The sequence below is a fragment of the Accipiter gentilis genome, chromosome 9, assembly GCF_929443795.1.
Source record: "Accipiter gentilis chromosome 9, bAccGen1.1, whole genome shotgun sequence".
Classification (NCBI taxonomy): Eukaryota; Metazoa; Chordata; class Aves; order Accipitriformes; family Accipitridae; genus Astur; species Astur gentilis.
The window spans coordinates 25,977,030-25,997,817 of NC_064888.1; the positions used below are offsets into that span (position 1 = coordinate 25,977,030).

The 20,788-nt window shown below is 37.1% G+C and overlaps 1 protein-coding gene across 5 annotated transcripts in view; it reads right to left on the reverse strand.

The window, feature by feature from the left end:
- EXOC6 (exocyst complex component 6) overlaps window positions 1–20,788 on the reverse strand; it is a 101,945-nt gene that overhangs the window by 29,083 nt on the left and 52,074 nt on the right. For 4 of the 5 annotated variants that reach the window (XM_049810433.1, XM_049810432.1, XM_049810435.1 and 1 more), the window contains 2 exons: window positions 14,273–14,452; window positions 5,136–5,277 (listed from right to left, as the gene is read on the reverse strand). In XM_049810433.1, coding sequence (XP_049666390.1) covers window positions 5,136–5,277; window positions 14,273–14,452 — 322 coding nt within the window. Of the gene's footprint in view, window positions 1–5,135; window positions 5,278–11,155; window positions 11,186–14,272; window positions 14,453–20,788 lie in introns of all 5 variants that reach the window. The other variant, XM_049810431.1, reaches the window with a different exon arrangement.

Consider the following 20,788-nt stretch of genomic DNA (forward strand, 5'->3'; position numbering starts at 1 on the left):
AGGGGTAGAGGGCTGGTTGGTTAGTTGGTTCATTATTTTAGTGTGCATAAGAGCATTCAGGAATTTTATAATATATGAGAATGAAATGCAAAGGTCACCATTAAACTGTCACATATAGGGGCAAACAACTGGCTGCTTAGCAGTTTGAATCAGAAACTTCAATGGTTTGGGAAAAATAAGCTGAAAACATGCATTACATGAATCAGGTATTCACAAGGTTTTTGTTAACATCTTCTTTCCCTGCACTTTGCTGATACTGTGTAGACCTTTTCTGTGTATATAGAACAGGATCTTTGCCACAATGTGTGCCCACAACATGTATAATCTCAAGGTGCTTCCTACAACAGCCAGTTTGGGAATTTACAGGAGGTAGGACCTAATGAAAAAAGTATGTAATAATACAAAAACAGGCTGAGAGGTAACACATACATGAGAATGGTAAATTTAAATATTGTAAAGATTACTTCAGTCCATTTTCTTTTTAATACTTTGCTTTAATCTTTTAATTCCATTCTGTATGCAGGATATATGTGAATTGATATATATACGTTAATGGTTATCTTATGAAAAAGGCTGTGTCTGCTAAAATGGAGTTTAAGACATCTTTAACTGTAAATTGTACTGAACTTCTATGCACTTCTAGGTTTATTAACAAGTCTCTTCATTTTATTCTCTGAATGTTTTAGCCATCGTCTGGTTGTGCCTCTCTGTTGGTCTGGGAATTCAGTACCTAATTCTTGACAAGTACTTCCGCTGCTCAATGGCAGAAATTAAAATTGGAGTCCAGACTTTGGATCAAAAGCTAAATTAGGATAGCTTTACTTCAGCCTTATCGCACTGATTCACAGGCAGGACAGCAAAGCTACAAATGTATTTTTAAAGGAAGAGTGGAGAATCAGGTGACTATCTCAGCAGCCCTCAGCCACTTTGCAGCCCTGTTGGATGCTCCAGCTGTTCAAACATGCCTGGAGGGGAAACTTGCTGAGGGAGCTGCCAGCTGGCCGGGCAGCAGCCCCCAGCCCTGCCCCCAGCACCAGCAAGATCTTGCTGCTTCCCCTCACTCCCATCCTGCCATATGTGACCAGCAGATGAAGGATGGTCTCAAGTGAGTTAAGTTAACCTGACTTCCCAGATGGGAGAGGAGGCAGGTAAAGTGAGGGGCCTTCAGAAGAGAATATAGTGCCTTTTCAAGAAAAAACAGGATTTGGGTTCCTCAGCTTCTGGCACGCCCACCTGGAGATTACCTTCATGTACGCTCAACAGAGAGCACTTGGGTCACGATCTCTTTTGCTCTTGGATACTGCAGCTCTCCACACAGTGGGTGACAAAGCGAGGACAGGCAGGAAGCCCTATGTAGGGCTTGTTAAGAAGGTATATTGCATCCTGCTTTGCGCTAATTCTCTGCTAACCCATGCTTATTTATACGCAGGACCCAAAATGTTTTCATCCTTGCACAGATTCCTGTCTGGGTGAAGAAGGATGCCCACTGAACCATACCTCCTTCTGCCAATTAACCCTGTCTCACACTTCACCTATGTTAAAACACAGAAATTATAAAAATTACATTTAACTCTTCCAGCAACTTGAATTTCTGACAAGTTCTAATTCCTTAACAAAAAGCTGATGTAAGGTATCTAGATCTGGATGGTGTCTCTGAAAAGCTCATTTTCTATTATGTACACGTTGCTTCTCAAAGTGAGATACAACAACCCACAACTGAATTTCATCTTTAAGAAATAGCAGATGCCTTCCCTCCCCAACCCATTTTCCTCCTCAGGGCACTGAAATGTAATGTCCAAGCACAAGACTATTCTTCGGGTTTTATTCAATGGGATCTAGTACGTTCTATTTTTCTGAATACTGTTGTAAAAACCCCAATCATCCTAGCGGAAGATCACCACTGAGAAGGAATGGTGTAAAACACAGAGGTAAAACACTGCTGTAGGTTATGAAATATGTAGAGAGAGTGGAGAAACACTTCAATTAGAACAGGACAAACTGAAAGCTTTTGGAATGTTTGGAAGGAAAACAAAAAACTTATTAGAAGCAGAGCAAGATGACTGTAACTTTTTTTTTTAAATAAATCATGAGAGAAGACCACCTGACACTACTACTATTCTTGAGCAAAAGTACCAGATACTTCCAGATTTTCTGCTCTGCTTTTTAAAGTTAGGTACTTTGCATAGAAATGCAGCACAGGATAATGAAACCCCATATTTCACCACAAAATCACCTCCTTCCCTTCCACCTTCCTTTCTTGGAAGTCCACTTACCATTCTACCTATTTGCTGGGACTAAGAACTTCAGCATTTACTGACTTTAATAGATTGCTGCTCATTAACAGATTCTTGGGTTGTTGGTTGGACTGTTGATTGCTTTTTAATGGAAAAGAAAAAAATCTGCCAAGTAATCACATTTTCCTGCTTTTATTTATATGTCCTCCAGTTCATATTAGAAAGAATAAAAATGTAGTGTTAAAGATCAGAATAAATACCTAGAATACTGCCAAGAATTTTTAAAAGTATATCTTCAGATATTCATAACTTTCTACATCTCACGTAACTTCTTAGTTCAAAATGTGTCTGAGTATACTCCATTGTGCCTGTAAGTAAAATGTCAAACCTGTGTATGCAATACAGTAGGAAACTACTCAACAGTTGTGAATTATTTGCACACTCTAAGCACTAATTGAAATGTCACTGTCGTATCCATTAATCCCAAAGTGTCAAAGAATAAAGCTGGGGGAGGGTGATGTGCAAGAACATAAATCACAGGCGTCACAGTGAAGGCTGGAATGTGCCTGTGATGGACCTTATGAATGAAACCACAACAGCAAAGAAGTCTAGGCAAAATCTTGTGTCGATCCCTTATTCCACAGATTGTAAGATGTCATTTGTTGCAACATACTATTCTGACAAGCTTCCATAATTATATTTAAACTACTCAAAGCGCTTCTGTGGAAAACCAATTTTTTTCTAAGGTGCTTTAAAAGTTTTGCAGAAAGGAAGAATTAAAGTTTACTCTATTTGCATCTGTACATCCCATGCTAGAAGTTATGCAATGGTGGAAAGAATGCATTTTTCAGTCTAAGTTACTAGTTTTCTGAAACTTTCTCATTTTGGCCCAAGGTTTCCCATAGCCCATCCATGCCATATGCTCAGTAAAAAAGCTACATGTAACAAAACACATTGTCTTAAGGCTATATTTCAATCTTAAAATAATGAATTTTTTATTTAATCTAACATGATAACCTCTACTAAGATCTCTTCACTGACTGAAATTTCCACTGTGCAGCAACCAAGGATGGTAAAAAGAGTGGTAATAGAAATTAGGATGGTACATAACAGGGCAGAGGCTGAGAAGAAAAAGGTCTGAGAACAACTCAGAGACAGACGACAGCTGGACTTGTTGGGACTTCTCATTACTTTGCTGTAAACATACTGTTCATACTGTGAAAGTCACCTGCAAGGCATGCATTTTATCCCCTGTACTACTAGAAATCCCCGAGTGAAACAGTGAATTGGTTAATCTATAAAAGTAGTGAAGTACTGTGTTGTTCACAGATGGTATTTTAAATATAAGAAACAGAATAATACTGTAGTGGGCAAGCTTTCTTCACTGTTACACTATTTGTTCAGAAGGCAGATAACTGTTTAGTAGGTGCACCAATCCAGCTTGTCTACACGAATGATTATGGTGTCAGTATTACGAATACTATGGAATTTCTGTTTTTACAACTGGGATCTTTTTTACATCTAGGAGACTACACAAATGCACATACACATACCCCTGCTCATCTACCTGAAAAGAACACTATTAAATTTGCAACATCAGGCATACTAAAAGTAAAAAAAAAGTCAAACCATTATCTGTTTGGCCAACTTGTGCAATCACGAGACAAACTTTAATGTCATGATCACAAATATTTTTTCAACTGGACCCTGATAATCCTGTCAGTTCATTCCACACACTGAAAGGCCTTAAGGCTGTGTAATAAAGGACTGTCAGAAAGATGCTTGGTCTACCTGTTACAGAGTTTAGCTGGAATGTAACAAGTAAGGCAGTAGAAGGAAAGACAAGCATATGGTTAAAATGTCAAAAATGCCCCTTAACTCTGTCCCTGGACTCCCATAAGAACCCTTTGTGATGCTAACTAAATTGCTTGAAATCAAATTTCCAGTTTCCCATAGGCGGCTGCTAATTGAGTAGTCATCAATTTTTTCACGTGTCCAAACTATAAACCTCAGGATACGACTTGCAGAACTGCCCCATTTTATAGCTGTCATCAAAATCATTGAGATCCATGCTTCAAACACATAAGAGGAAAGATACTTCAAAAAACCAGACCATAAGAAACTAAAAATATGCACTGAAAAAAAACACTAGTGAGCCTTTTCACTGTATCTCAGTCATCAACTACAAAACCAGACCTAAAACCTATTCATAATACAACAATGTTATGGAAGTAAATTCCTTCATACAGATTAACAGCTCACCCTCAGCAGTGAGCTCCATGCAAAACGTGAGGAAATTAATCCTGCCTTTAGCGCTGGATTGAACTAGTTTTATAAAATAATTCTGATGCCGTATTTTGAACAGTGAGAATTAAACAACATCTGATGTTTACTAAAGGAGTACTATTATTCTGCACAGTGAGTAATGTAGTAGTAGTCGTCATTGTCATCGTACTAGGGAGGAAACCCTATGTAACAGCACATTTAAAATCTGTATCATAATAAATAAACTCAAGAGGGAAAATTAAAATTTCACAGACATTTGACCTTTTTTTCCTCAACTATAAAAGCACAACATTTATGTAGTGGTTTTGGGCAATTTTGTACTACACTATAGTCTTTTTACTGGATATAGCAATTATGATCCCATTAGGAGTGACAACAGATGTATGTTTCAATGACATACTTCAGCTAAAAAAAAAAAAAATTCATAAAAAAATTTCCCAGAAAAGTCAACATAACATTGATAAATACTTTTACAAGAAGCTGTACCGTAGTAATTTTTGTCTAAAAGACAAAGCTTAGTGAATTATAGAAAAATATTACTATATGGATTACATTACAGAACTTTTTTGCAGTGTTAAGACAGATATAGATAGGAATTCCAGAAGATCTACTTACATTCACACTGTATCACATCTAAATTAAACTGCTGAATTGCTCCCATGCTTATTTGTTTTAATTCACTGTCCAGTAGCATCTGCATTAGGGACGTTGAAAGATGCTGGCAGGCTGACATGCAAGCTGTCTGGGCCACTTTTCCCTAGTAGAAAGAGCAACAGGTTTTAAGATAGAAACAAATGATAAGTCACTAAAGAGCTGCTTATCTGATTTGACTTTAATATACACTCAAAGTCTTAATGAGGCCGGACTTAGATTAGAAGGAGAAAGATCACACTTGGTGTTATTGCTTTGACCTGTTAGCTTTGTTTCTATTAAATCAATCGGGGAACTAAATTAAATGTATGTTAAAGCAATTATGGATATTTCTTCCAGAAATCAAACAGTCTTAATGAATACAAGGACATTTCCAAAATAATAACAATATAAATTGCTGAAGCATATGAACAGCTTTGAGGATTTATTTTTTTTTACCCAAACAAAATGAAAGCAAGAATGTAATGAAAATCAACATGCTGCATGTTTTTCACAATAGTCAGTTAAAAAAACCCCAAACTTTATATAAACTGAACCCATTGCTTTCAGTCAGGGCATTGCTCATAACAGCTTGCACTTATTATTGGCACTTTAATTGTTCGAATTCAATCTCAGACCTTGTTGCTAAATTATTTAAAATATTCATGCTTATCCATCATCTTTTCAGGTGCTTAATAATTCAGTGCTGTCAGTAATCAACTACTTACAAAATGAAATGTAGCCCTCTGCTGTACAAAATAGAAATAATTTGCCCACCACAGTCTAGTTAGTAACATCTCTTTACAATGTATATGTAATTGAGACAAATGATTTTCCAAACATAAGACCAAAAAACAAACCACAAAATCAGACATTAATGTGATAAATTATTAAAAATTTAGTACAGAAAAATTGAAAGATATGAAAATTCTACCTTAGAATTAAGAAAACCAATTAAGATCAGATATCCGATCAGATGGCACCGTTCTGTTCATAGCACTGCAATCTTTTAGAGCAGAGTGATCTTGACTTTCAAATGCAATTATATGAATCTCTGTAGTTTAATGTACTTAAACCATGCTTTTCAACTGACATCTATGTTACAATACATATTGAAACAAAGGTAAATATTAACATGCTTCCACAAAAGAAACCATAATTACATAATACACCTACTGGAGCACACACCACTATCATTTTACTTATATCCATCAGTAAAGTGATGACACCTATTTCTCTAAAGCAATGGTTCCCCAGCTGTTTTCTACAAAGTCAGGTTGATCAATTCACTGTTGACTCACAGAAACACACATAAGCAATGAAAAATGATAAGGATAGACAGCAGTTCACTGTCCCAAAAAGTTTGGAAAGTTCTGCTCCAACATCTGAAAAGCCAGATCTTGTCCTTAATAAGACAACTTGCTCATATCATTGAATTTTCATGTATACATATAACAGAAAGCAAATTTGGCCCTAAATATTTTGTACTTTAAAAATCCATTCTTTGTTAAAACATTATTAAAATGTAGACAATACAATGGAAAGCATTCACTCTCCTCAGGTGTCACAGTGAAACATTAAATGGCTTTTGCTAATAACTCTTTAGCATTAGGACACCTTGAACTGTTAGGAGCTTTATATCTGAAATGAGATGTCAGTTTCTTAATTGAAAAATCTCAGAAAAGCAAGTAACATTTTTGACCAAAATAGATGAACTGACAATGAAGAACGTAAGAAACAATGCAAGAACGGCATGCTTAAAAGTCTCCCAAACCCAATGGTAATTACACTGGGAGACATGCAGGTCTATTCCCCAAGCAAAACAATATCAATATGAATGGAAAAAAAAAAAAAAAAAAAGAGGAAAAAAAGGGGAAAAAAGAAGGAAAAAAGGAGGTGAGAAGGGGAATCAGTGTACCACAGTTCATTTAATTACAGTGTAGTAGGTTTGAAATACTTAATGGAAATGTCATTTTGATTTAATGGAACATCTAGTGCATCTCTGTTTAATGTACTGCCCCATCAAATCAGCTCCATGTCCTATTTATGCTGCCACTATAATGTAATAAAAGTTGAACCAGATTAATAGGTTGTCAAGAAAAATTCTAACATTCAATTTATTTTATATGCAAACAATGTGTACTCCTCTTATTTTAAATAAAAGACAGAATTTTGTATTTCTAACAAGCATCTGTAGTTAATTGTTACAGGCTGGCAAATATCAATAGTACTGGAGCACAAGATAATGGTTACAATACAGAAATGACATGGTAAAAGCCACTTGGACTTTAAATAAGTATCAATACATGTATGTTTAATGTTTACTTTAAAATTTCGTAAAATGGAAACATCCTAACATTTAAATTATTTCCAACTATGTAACTTGAACTACAGGCTTATTGTTCACTGACATATCAACAAATAATAGAAGTTTACTATACACAGTTTATGCTTACTCAATACAATCACTTGATTTTCTTAAATTGGAGAAAAACCGAAGCTATGTATATCAATCAAAATGCTGAATTCTAACTGAGAGAAACGTGAACTTTACTGTTCTCCTCTTCAAAATTCAGTGCTTCCCAGCTCAAAAATACGTTGGATGTATGATATTGAGAAAAGAGCGGAATTCAAATTTGTGTTTGACAACTGAGATCTAGTTAAAAATCTATCTCCAAATTTCCACCATCCACCAATTAATCAATTCCTTGCCATTTTTTCATAATGCATTTTGAAGAGGAAATTTAAGGATTCATGAAGATAGCAATAACATATTTATTTTCCAGAATTAAACAAATCTCAGTTTTAAAACATTCCTAATGTTTATTATTTGTCAGTTTGTTTTGTTTTTTTTTTTTAATTACTATTATTATTATTTTTTAAAGGAGCGTGGCCATGGTTACTGTATCTAGCAATTAAATACCTATATTCAATAGCATGCAGAGATTCAGCAGTCTTCTCACATTCGCTTGAGTTTGCCTCCCATATCTCTGCTGTGCCTATGCTAATTGCTGCTATCTACAAAACCTATTCTTCCACTCAACCAATGTAAAGTTTAAGAAACAAGGACCCTATTCTATAAGCAAAAACACCTGCTAACAGTGTTAAAGGCAACTGTTTTTTCACCCAGCCTTCACATTTTGCTGAAATACAAGTTTGTAAAAAGAAAAAACCTTTAGACAAACTTCTTATATTTCAAAGGAGCTTGTAAAGAGAATCTGCTGACATATTAAATCCTTTTTTATAGGACCCAAAAAGCTTTTCTCCTAAGAACAATTGCAGTAAAGAGACATTTGGCTCCTAGGAAATTCCCAAAGGGTCAGCCATATGCATCCTTCCATGGCACCTTCATGGTACTGCTTTCTAAGACCCATGCTAGCTGTCTCAAAAGCAGCTTTCATCATTCACTATGGTGTCAGTCAATATGATTTATGGACTGCATTCAACAAAGTCAAAGCATATAGAATGAGAAATATGACTACAATCTGCTAATTTGTTTTGTATTGAGCCACTTAGGAGTCAAAGACCTGATGTCAGGCTGAGACCAGCAACACAATTAACCAGCCAGTGACAGATTCATCCATCCTCCCTGCCAGGCTGTGCCAATCAAAGACAGCATGAAGCAGCATTTGGAGAAATCAGTAAGAAAACCCATTCTCTAAGTAGCCCGTGGAGGCTGTTGATTGACAGTTTTTGAATATAGCTGCAGAAAACCACCACCCCTTCACCCTCACTGCAAGCTGTGAAATTAGGCTTTTGCTGCCAATCACAGAAACAATAAAATAACACAAACTGCCACCCTCGGCATAAAAGGAAATAACAAAACTTATCTGTTAAATCTAAGAAGTTAAGCTGAAGAATTAATTTAACAACATGAAATGACATAATGAAAAATTTTCTGAAAATGCAAAGAAACTAAACATACAGTTTTTATCAGTCATAACTAAAGTATTGTATTATTTAACATCAGCACTAAAATCCAACTTTTGAACTATTGATAAAATACAAGTATACTAAAAAACACTAATGGAATTTTTAAGAATCAATTTTACTTCCAGTCTCTGCCTCAAATTCTACTGAAACAATAAAAAATACCTACTTGAAAGTAATTTGTAACTGTTACTTTTCAATAGTCATTCTTTACCAAAGAGTTGTCCAATACTAACTTTGTCCTGACAAAGCACATATCTGGAACAAAACTTAAGCTAACTCTAAACTTCAATTAAAAACACTTACATATACACCCTCTATAATTTCATATTAACTGATCTGAAAATAAAAAGTATGATTTTTCTTTAACTGTTCAAAATAAAAAATAAAAAAATGCAGGTCCTTAATAACAAATTTGAATATCCAATTGATTTAATGAGATTAATAGCTGTATAATGATTTTTTACTTTGCATTTTGATTAAAATTATTTAATGGCACTATAAAATGCAACACGAACTTAAAACGGGCTGTAAAAGAACCTGAAAACAGCATTAATCTCAAAAGACTAAATTCTTGCGACTTTAGAAAATAGAACCATTCAAAACTGCATGACTCTCACATTATAACCTTCCAAAAGCAACGCAGCCTCTGTGCTCTGCATTGCTGAAATTCTGCTAGTGCTCGGTTATGAGATAACCAGCACACTGACACGTATTCAACATTAACAGGAAGTATTTCTACACAAAATTTTCAATATTCATAGTGCTCATGACACCTATCAGCTTGACAGTTCAACATGAGGCTGAGTATTCAAATCATAGAAATGTTCACTGGAATGAACCACCAATGTCATCCAGTACAACCCCCTGCTTGGAGTAGGACTATTGCCAACAGTAGTTCAGGTCCTTTGTCCTTTTTTCTGGCTGAGCCTTCAAAACAACTGAGGATGGGAATTCAACAGCCCCTCTAGGCAACCTCTTCCAACACCACACTACTCTCTTCGTGCAAACTTCTTCCCTAATGTCAAAGCTTCACCTCCCAAGCTTCTACCTGTGATCATACCCACATGTGAAATTGTCAGTCCTACCAGGAAGAGGTAGGACTTTGGCTCCATCACCTTTGTATCTGTTCTTCAAGCGGTTGTAGGCTGCCACTAGATCTCTCCGGAGCCTTCTCTTTAACAACCCTAAACCTCCATTTGTAACTCATGTGCTCTAGGCTCCTAACAACTTGAAAGCCCAATGCTAGATCCTCTCTCCAGATCCACAGAGCTACTACTCAGGCAATTGCTCTCCAGATTGTAGCAATGAACGCGGTTATTCCCACATTATGTACTCCAAGTCCCTTACGCTTTTGTTCACTTAAACAGTGAACAGCACAGTATATATTTGTTGCTGTACACTGCTTAAGTGAACATGATTCAACCACATTATTAGAAAAAAATCAGTAAAAGTAAGTTCCGAAATTCAGCATTCAGAAGCCACTCTTAACAGAATAATATTATTTTCAACACTTTCATTATCATGGAAATGGTTATGCCAAATCAAAATAAACTCCTGATACAAAAATTGATGAGCTGAAAATAATCAAGGCTTGGAAGAGTTCTTAAACGCAATCCATCATCTTCTTTAAAATAAAAAAATAAAAAAATTGAGCACACACATTCCCTTGACCCCAGGCAGATGCAGCAGAGAAATGATGGAACTTTCACTGATTCTTTATTCTGTTATACCACTCTACCCTCATTCTGTATTCATGTCTCATAGCTGCATTTTGATACCTGACCTCTCTTCCAAAAGGTCTCATAGTCTCCTCTAAATTATCTCATTTGGGATGCAAGGCATACCCCACCAACGTTCTGCAAGGTTCTTAGGGCTCCTGCTGTCTCAGCGTACGAAAGCCCAATGTTAGTCATTAATTTGATCCCTGCATGCAACCACACAAGGTACGCAGCAAGTCATCAGCAACATAGAAGGGTCTTTTTATTAAATGATTAAAAATTGAAGCAATAAGCCTGCAGGCAGTTCATAGTTTTTCAGTTCACATGCTTTTTCTTCATCTTGCATCTACTTACCGACATAGCTGCATGGTCATTGTTGTTATTCTGAGAAGGAAACCAGTAAGGCAATCAAAACAAAAAAATTAAGATGTACTGTCAACATCAAAAAAAATAAAAGAAAAAAAAAAAGAAAAAGAAAAAAAATTTGGTAGCAATAAAAGGTAAGGAAAAGCTTCCAAAAAGAACAATTACAGCTACATTAATTCCTTTTTTTTTAAAACCTGTGAACTTATATAGTGTTTTGTTGAGGCATAACAAAGAGATTATAATTGAAATAATACTAATTTGGCAATAAAATATTTTTCTGTAATAAGGAACTGTATGCCAAAATATCAAAGTAGCAAACTTCAAATGATGAAGCATCTGTTGATATGCCTTTCCAGAAAGTTTTCATTATAAGAAATAATATAACCCAAAATACTTAGGTTTAAAAATAAATACCATGTTTACCATCTTGGCTTATAGAGGCCATCTGTATGTCATTAACATATTTTGTTCAAGCAAGACTTAAAATGGCTCAGGACAGTAAGAATCTAAATGTAAACACAATCCATTAATAAATTTTAACATAAATCTAATGGTAATATAACTGCAGGGTGGAATAAAGCTATTTTCTTTTCCAAAACTGCTTATTAAGTACACTAAACAAACACAGAGGAAAAAACTAAGATGCAAAACTTCAGAGAAAAAAAAAAGTTTCAGAGACGGAAGACATTTCCAATGATTCAATAGAGATATCAGACCCCAACGAAGTTGTGCCAGGTTCAGTAAAACCGAGATCATGGTCTACCTGATTTAGATCTCTCATGTTCCAATAAAAATAATACAAATTGCATAAAACAGATCTGTAATGTATTTTTTTAAAAGTTATGACTACATTGGTACAGAAATAATTCAGTATAGCCCCACATGGAAGCACAAAAGGAGACAGATCCCTGTGCATTTACACAACTTACACAGACAGCTAAAATAAACGACAGGAACTCAACGACTGCATCAAAAAATTGTTAAAGAACATACCATAACACTTCTACAGGAAGACTAGAGTTTGAAACAACATCAAAGAGAAAGTCAGTGACCCTTGAACGAGACTATGGAGAACTAGTGTAGCCAACTAGTGCCCCTAGCCCTAAGCACAATGCCCTCTAACATAATCGGATACTCTAAGGTAGGAAGAGAAGAGATTCCTCTACTTGTCCTGCTCTTTTCCTTACTACAATTACGGCCAGTGGCTAGGACTTTTGTTCCCTGATTTCTAACTACAGAAAAGGTTCTGAGAAACTATTTTGAGTAGTGGAATGTTTCTGCCAGCCATACAAAAATTATTATGGAAATAACACTGTGACATTAATGGAATAATCCATTAATATAAATGAATACTAAAATTATTCCAAAACGTAACTATGGCATATGAGAATCTAGCTTAGTTTAGCACGCCAAAGCATTTACTATTTTAATGAGTTATGGAACCTAGTTCTGGGCTTGTCTTTGAAAATGCTTTTACTATAAATTTTCTCCTAATGAAAATACCTTACAGTTGCAAATCTAACCAGAATCATCATAATGAAGCTGTATACACACTTTCATATAACCTTCACAGCTCATGCACAGCAACATTCACAGGACTGTGTTTCTACAATTGGCCAAGCCAGAATAAGGGAGCGATACACAGGACAAGTCAAAAATTACAAGAACCCTCTTGCCAGCCCAGACTAGTCATCCATATAGTTCTACATCCTGCCTGTTAACTGACCAGAGTTTGAAATTACCAAATAACCTCTTCATAAGAACTAGCTTTCTCCAAAGGTTCACTTGTGCCCCCAGGCACATATTTCTATTCCTTTCACACTTTTCAAGTCTTAATGCCACAGCTGCTTCTTTCCATCCCTCTTAACACATTACTTTGTTCTGTCTGTGGCTCATTTCCAAACCGCTATATCACAACATACATTCATGACAGACTTTTGCACATCCTTCACTAGAAGTTGCACATCCCTTAACTACTATATGCATACGACCACTAAGGAGCAGTGGCATTGGTTCACAGTGCTTTGTATGTTAAGTTACAATGAATTTAACTATCTAACAAACTTACTATTCTTTATCAAAAAATGCTCAACTGATTTGGCACAGAAGCACGTCTCACACGTCACATTCACATCAATATTATGTGATACATTTTGAGTGGGTTATGTCTTTGAGTCAGTAAAAAAAAAAGGCGACTGGAGAATCACAGCCCCTTCACATGTGATTTGGAAGACCAGATAAGCCCACTATGCCAGCAACTTCAACACCTTGCTGTGCACGTACAGAAATTATCTTTTACCTCCAGTCTGGAGCCTCAAAACATTCTATGCACTGAGGACTTATTCTTTATAGGCACTGCGTGTGGGTAAAGCACTCAGACATCAGTGTGACAGTAGCAACCAAGGACAAGCTGATGAAAAGCAGATGTAGCTTGAAAGATTTATTGAAGTTACTCCAGACCTATAAAGGTATAAACTAGTACGATGATAAATCAAACTAGGAACAGTCTTTTTTGTCTTAAAGCAAGGGGAAATCGGACAACAGAATGTAACGATTAGTACATAAGACAGGTTAACAGTACCCTTTTACCCAGGACAAAATAACACAGAATATATTTGAATTTGAACAAGGATTCATTTCAATGAAGTTCAGTTAACTGGAATCAAATGACTTTTTATGATCAAAACTATTTAGCTAAAAACAACCTTGGAGAATCCAAGACCTCCATAAACTTATACATAAATGCAGGCTTTGCACCAATTCTGCACTGTTTGAACCAATGCATGTGTACACAGAACCAAAATGGTTAATTAAAAAGGCCATCTGTTGCTCTAGAAAACTGCTGAGTTCTTACACTATTTGTAAATTAGCTGTTGTTAATAATATTACTAAAGTATTTGAAAGTATTTTCTAAGTCTTACCATGGGTAAGCATCATCAAGATACTGAAACACATCTAAAAATACATCTGTACTGAAAAAAATGCAAAAACACATCTGCCAGCATGTGCACAATTCAAAAATCACATCTATCTTCAAAATCTTAGTATTTTAAAATAAAATAATGCTCCAATAGTTTGAAATTAAACTTAATTTTGAACACTTACAGGTAAATGAGTAAAAACTTGAAACGTGCTTCTTAAAAAGTTAATAAGGTCCATTAAGTATCCACTGGCTCTTCCATCCGATTCAGACATTGTCCAATCGTAATCAGCAATCTGAATAAATTCATCTATTTTTTGGTTAAGTTTTGTGTATATTTCTCCTTCTGCAGCATGCCTTGCATCCTGAAAAAAAATCACGTGCAATTGTCAGAATTCTAAAATATTATTAGAATGCAGACAAAATTATATTCATCAACAAAACTGAAGTCTTGTGTTTTTCTTAGATAAAAAAAAAATATTTCACTTAAATCAATATTTTAACTTCTGTCTTACAAGAAGTTTGAGGCTGTGGTTTTTAAAATACTCCCATAATATACATAATATATCCCATAATAATATAAGAGTGTTTATAACAGAATATGCCTACAGAATAATCTAAGTTCTCAGAGACAAATGAAATTAATTTGAATTTGGAAACAAAACAATTGCTTCACTCTCTTCACAACAATCACCTTTAATACAGCCTTACAAATTTATCAACCCCGACACAAAGTTTATTTGCCCTCTTTTACAAAGAAAATAATAAAAGAACCTAATTATTTTATATGTTACGGCTAGAGGTCCAGCAATCATATGATTTTTATGTAATTAATGTCTTAAATCTGCATATCTGAAGAATGCTCATCATTTTTCATCCTCCTTTAAATATCCTGACCATCACACACCATGATTCAGAGCATTCCCCTATTTCCTCCCACCTCTACTTTTTGTTCTGCCACCACCCAGATTCTCCTCTTTGGAAGAATAAAGTCTAGCATTTACTGTGAAGTGAGGTTATGATGCTAACTATCTGCCTTATCTGTTTAGGGGACATCCTCATAGATGCAATGGGATCTATGCACAGATGCTGGATAAGGTGTGTTTTGCTGGAAAGGCATGCTTTTGCCAGCCTGGACTTTAAAGATACTTGATAAATTCTATGTTTTAATTTGGGCTCAACATGAAACTTTCTTCACTGATCTTGCAGAATAATTCAAGACAGATATTTTAATTAAGTGAACTGGTCAGCTGCTGAAGCTTTTTAGAGAGTAAAAATAGGCTGGATATACTGGAGCAACATAAAGTGGATGAAATTCCCATTGCTAGTTTCCTCTGGGAGAAAACAAACCAAAACCATGGCACTTCAGAAAGCTGTAAGTAAGAAAGGCAAGAAGAAAAAAGAAAAAAAAAAAATCAAAATTATCTGAGCTCAAAGGTGGTGTCACATTGAATGTGTCAAATGCACTCTTCAGTAAGGCCCCAGGCCATGAGGCACTTCAGGAGGAAGCAAGAAAGCATGTGGCCCTACCACGCATAAATATCAAACTATGATTCCCTAAAATTAGCATTTTTGCTGCCAAAGCAACTTGTAAGTCTCCACTGAACAGCTCTCCCAATCCAACACACAAGAATCTGGCAACCTGTTAACATGTCAAATAAAGGAATATGCTGATATCCACAATTTTGTAGATGGCTATGACAATAAAAGCTTCAATTAAAGTCAAGTCTATATTTAAAGTTTCTAATTAACAATGAGACCTCAGTTTCAACAATCTATAATGATAGGACTTGCAAATGTATCTGCTTAGGTTTAGTGCAATTGCTTGGATTTTTTGTTTGTTTAGGTTTGGGGTTTTTTTTTGTTTAAAAACTAAGTCATTATGGAGTGGTTGTATTGCAGAATATACCCCCCTTAATCCAGGAGGAAATAGTTAGTGACCTACTAAGCCATCTGGACACTCACAAATCTATGGGACCAGATGGGATCCATCCAAGAGTACTGAGGGAACTGGCAGAGGTGCTTGCCAAGCCACTCCCCATCATCTATCAGCAATCCTGGTCAACAGGGGAGGTCCCAGAGGACTGGAGGCTTGCCAACATGATGCCCATTTACAAGAAGGGTCGGAGCGAGGATCCAGGGAATGACAGGCCTGTCAGCCTGACCTCGGTACCAGGGAAGATTATGGAGCAGTTCATCTTGAGTGCACTCAAATGGCATGTGCAGGACAACCAGGGGATCAGGCCCAGTCAGCATGGGTGTATGAAAGGCAGGTCCTGCTTGACCAACCTGATCTCCTTCTATGACCAGGTGACCCACCTAGTGGATGAGGGGAAGGCTGCGGGTGCTGTCTACCTTCAGCAAGGCCTTTGACGCTGTCTCTCATGGCATACTCCTTGAGAAGCTTGCGGCTCATGGCTTACACAAGTGTACTCTTCACTGGGTAAAAAAACTGGCTGGATGGACAAGCCCAGAGGGTTGTGGTGAATGGAGTTAAACCCAGTTGGCGGCGGGTCACAAGTGGTGTTCCCCAGGGCTCAGTACTGGGGCCAGTTCTGCTAAATGTCTTTATCAATGACCTGGACGAGGGGATCGAGTGCACCCTCAGCAAGTTTGCGGATGACAACAAGTTGGGAGGCAGGGTCAATTTGTTCGAAGATAGCAAGGCTCTGCAGAGGGATCTGGGCAGGCTGGATTGATGGGCTGAGGCCAGTTGTATGAGGTTCAACAAGGCCAAGTGCCAGGTCCTGGACTTGGGTCACAACCCCATGCAGCTGCTACGGGCTTGGGGAAGAGTGGCTGGAAAGCTGCCCGGCACAGAAAGACCGGGGCATGCTGGTTGACAGCCGGCTGAATATGAGCCGGCAGTGTGCCCAGGTGGCCACAAAGGCCAACGGCCTCCTGGCCTGCATCAGAAATAGCATGGCCAGCAGGAGCAGGGAGGCGATTGTCCCCCTGTATTTCGTACTGGTGAGGTCGCACCTCGAGTACTGTGTTCAGTTTCGGGCCCCTCACTACAGGAAAGACATTGAGGTGCTGGAGTGTGTCCAGAGAAGGGCAACAAAGCTGGTGAGGGGCCTGGAGCACAAGTCTTATGAGGAGCAGCTGAGGGAACTGGGGTTGTTTAGTCTGAAGAAAAGGAGGCTGAGGGGAGACCTTATTGCTCTCTACAACTACCTGAAGGGGGGTTGTAGTGAGGTGGGTGCTGGTCTCTTCTGTCAGGTGGTTGGAGATAGGACGAGAGGAAACGGCCTGAAGTTGCGGCAGGGGACGTTTAGGTTGGATATTAGGAAAAACTTCTTTACTGAGAGGTTTGTCAGACATTGGAACAGGCTGCCCAGGGAAGTGGTTGAGTCACCATCCCTGGAGGTATTCAGAAAGCACGTAGACAACGTACGCCAGAACATGGTTTAGTGGGCATGGCTGACGGTTGGACTCGATGATCTTGAAGGTCTTTTCCAACCTAAATGATTCTGTGATTCTATGACTCTATGATCTTTACCAGTTAAGACGATTTACTGGCAATGGCAAGACTAGTCCTTCAGTTTTTGTTTTGGAAGCCTGTTTTTGGCTACCTTTTATTTTGCTTTAGTTATTGGTTTACAATTGGAGCAGTGTGCTGCCAGTACTTTAAGCAAGGCATGTTGCTGTATTCACTGAGAAAACTGTGAACATCCAAGCAATTGGATTCCAAACCCAGAAGTTACTTCAGAGAAGCAGCACTGTGAAACCCATGCACAAGTCAAGAAAGAGTGATTTAGCAGTATTCAGATTTGGGATGGCTCCTAGAGGTAGATGGCTCCATCTCTTCTTTTAACATGGTGACAGAACTGCATCAAAACCTTCTGAAAGCTCACCAGATTTTCCTCCATTATAAAGTGAAAAGGGCAAATGATGTGGTTTTGTTAAGTGGCTTTTCTCTCAGAGGATGTCCTGAAGCCCTGCACAGCATTTGATGCTATTTATCTGGCTCTCCAACAGCCATTACACAGCTTAATGCTGAGACCCTGGACTCAGAAACTTCTGTCAACTAGATCTGCAAATACATATATTTATGCTTGGCGCAACTACTAATTTAAACAAAGGAAAACAATGTCATGCAAAGCTGGAAAATGGGGCTATAAATATTGAGATCAACAACATTTTTTAATATGATAACCTGAAACAAGTTTTGCTGGGGTTTCTGTTTTGGTTTTGGGGGGGGACGGGGGGGGGGACGGGGGTTTGTTGTTTTTTTTAATTTCCACCCATGTGAAACAATACTTGGAGAGTTTGAAGGACATCTTAAAATGAGATGTTGTATACGAAAATAAAGTGGGAAAAACAGCCCTCTCAAATAGTAGCCATGAAATAGGTCTGAAGGCTTCTATTTAAAAAATACAGCGTAGATGTATTTATAAGATCATCTCATGGAATGTAAATGTGATCAATGCTGCTAATAAAAGGAGATTTTTGACCACTCAGGAAGAATGGAGGTGACATGATTTGCCACCAGGAGATGAATTTAATAACAGTAGAACATACCAAACTCTGTGAGGGCCCAGTTGGGGAACTGCAAGCAGTTTTTCATTTAAATAGAGAGGGGGAAAAAAGGGGATTAACGAGAAAAGAATTTTCTACTATAAGCGGAGAACATTGTGCTAACAAGTTCTCCAGGGAAAGAGACAGGAGAGAAACCATAAAAAAATTCTCACGTTTGTCAGTGTTCATACAATATTTTTCCAAAGTGCATAGATACTAAGCTCACTAAACAGAGATACAATATTCTGTGATTCCCTCCTATAGAACTTAGGTAGTTTATAGGATAGTTAAACATAACTTACAACACAGGCAATCAGCACAAAATATAATGCAAACTTTCAACTGCATTTAGTAAATGAAATTAAAGGATAACGAACATCTTACCTCTTAATGAAATCAAACACTATGGCTGCATTAAGTATTTTGTTTGAATGTTAAAAAGATTATGGATTGACCTTACACTATAGATAAGCAAATTCAAAGACACACATGCACTATCGGTACACAACAAGCAAACTAGGGAGCCTAGATCTTAAGGACAGGGCAAGATTAATTAAACTACTGGTAGGGCAATGGTAACCTAACTACAGTTGCTAGGCCAGAACCTTTCTGTTTTGCCTTGTTCATTAAATCCTTAGCAAAACAAATGACAGTTAATGGGAAAATCGTTGGCAATCAACTGGAAATATGAAATGTCTTGCAATGATGATGTCTTATTCCACCTCACCCACCTTTTAACGTCTATGCCAGAGGGGATATTATAATAGGATAGGCTACATATTGCATCAAGAGAAAAATGAAGTACAGAAAACAGAACTACTCTCAATAGGATTAGTCCTCTTTATCCCATAAATACAAGAAACCACCCTCCTTTGTTTCAGTGTACACTGAAAAACCCCCAAATACCTAAAGTTCAAGTTGCAGCTGCTTTGGAATCCCTGATGACTTTTTGTTTTGTTTCTCTTTCAAAAATTTCTGTATAGAAGCCCCAAGCAACTAAGGCAGCAACACACTGACTGAATTAATGGCACAAGGTAACCTATACAAGATTAATTCTTCTGTGAGAATGTTTTCTTCGGAAAGAAAACTCCTTATCAGTCCCCAAGCACACACATTTGCTTCTATTCTAAACCAAAAAAGCTACTCAGCCAGGCTCGGTCAATGAAATAATTTCTGCCATACTTTATGTATATGAGTACTAAAACTTGTTTCTTCAATGTACGCAACCATCTGATGCCTGAAAGAAGTACCTGGCACTCAACCACCACCACAGCATGAAAGATCCATGAAAGATCTCTAAGCATCTCTACACCCATCCCCAGTGCCAGAGCGCAGGAGGGTTTCTCATGTCGGGCCATTCAGTGGCCTGAGACCAAACCATCTTTGCACTCAGCATAGCTAAGTCCAGCTGTTGGGATCTTGTTTTAGAGCTTACTAGGGTCATTATGACATAAAATAGCCTGAGCAAGGATCAGAATTTTGACTAATTTATCTTAGAGATAAACCTCAGTCATCTTGAGTTACCTGACATTATGTCTATGAGTTGTCTTCGGCAATTTCATTTTTACGTGCAGGTTTCTCATTAACAACACACGTGTCTGCCTTACAACTGAAAAAGGACTAAGGCCTTTTGAGCAATATTGTGGAAAGGGACTTCAAAGATGAGGGTATGGGGTTTGCTCTGCCAAGGACATCAGATGTGACGATTCAAGTCACTTGGTAGTTTTGCTTTAGTTTCCTCTTTTCAAAATCCTTTAGAATTTTTGTACAGACAAATGCAAGAACAACTAAACTAGGATAATTTCACCTACTAATGAGATGAAGAGCCATATACAGAAAGAAAACTACAACATTTTTTTATTCCAGGATTATTTTGTACTCAGCTTACAAAAGTTGCCATACTAATTGTTGAAATTACAATTGGCTATGCTGAGTATGCATCACCTACGATTTACTTTAATTTTTTAAGATGTAAGCTTACGTACTTCTGCCATTTCTGAAAAATCTCAGAGAAAATACAGCTTGTGCAGATAAACAGTTGCCATACATTAGAAACAGTCAAGTTCCCAGTAATAACTTTAACAAGTTTTATTTTGTATATAAAGGACATGTAAAAGAAACAGGAATTCTAAAAAGATAATTGAGTAATTTATGCTTTGTAACACATTCTTAATACTGCT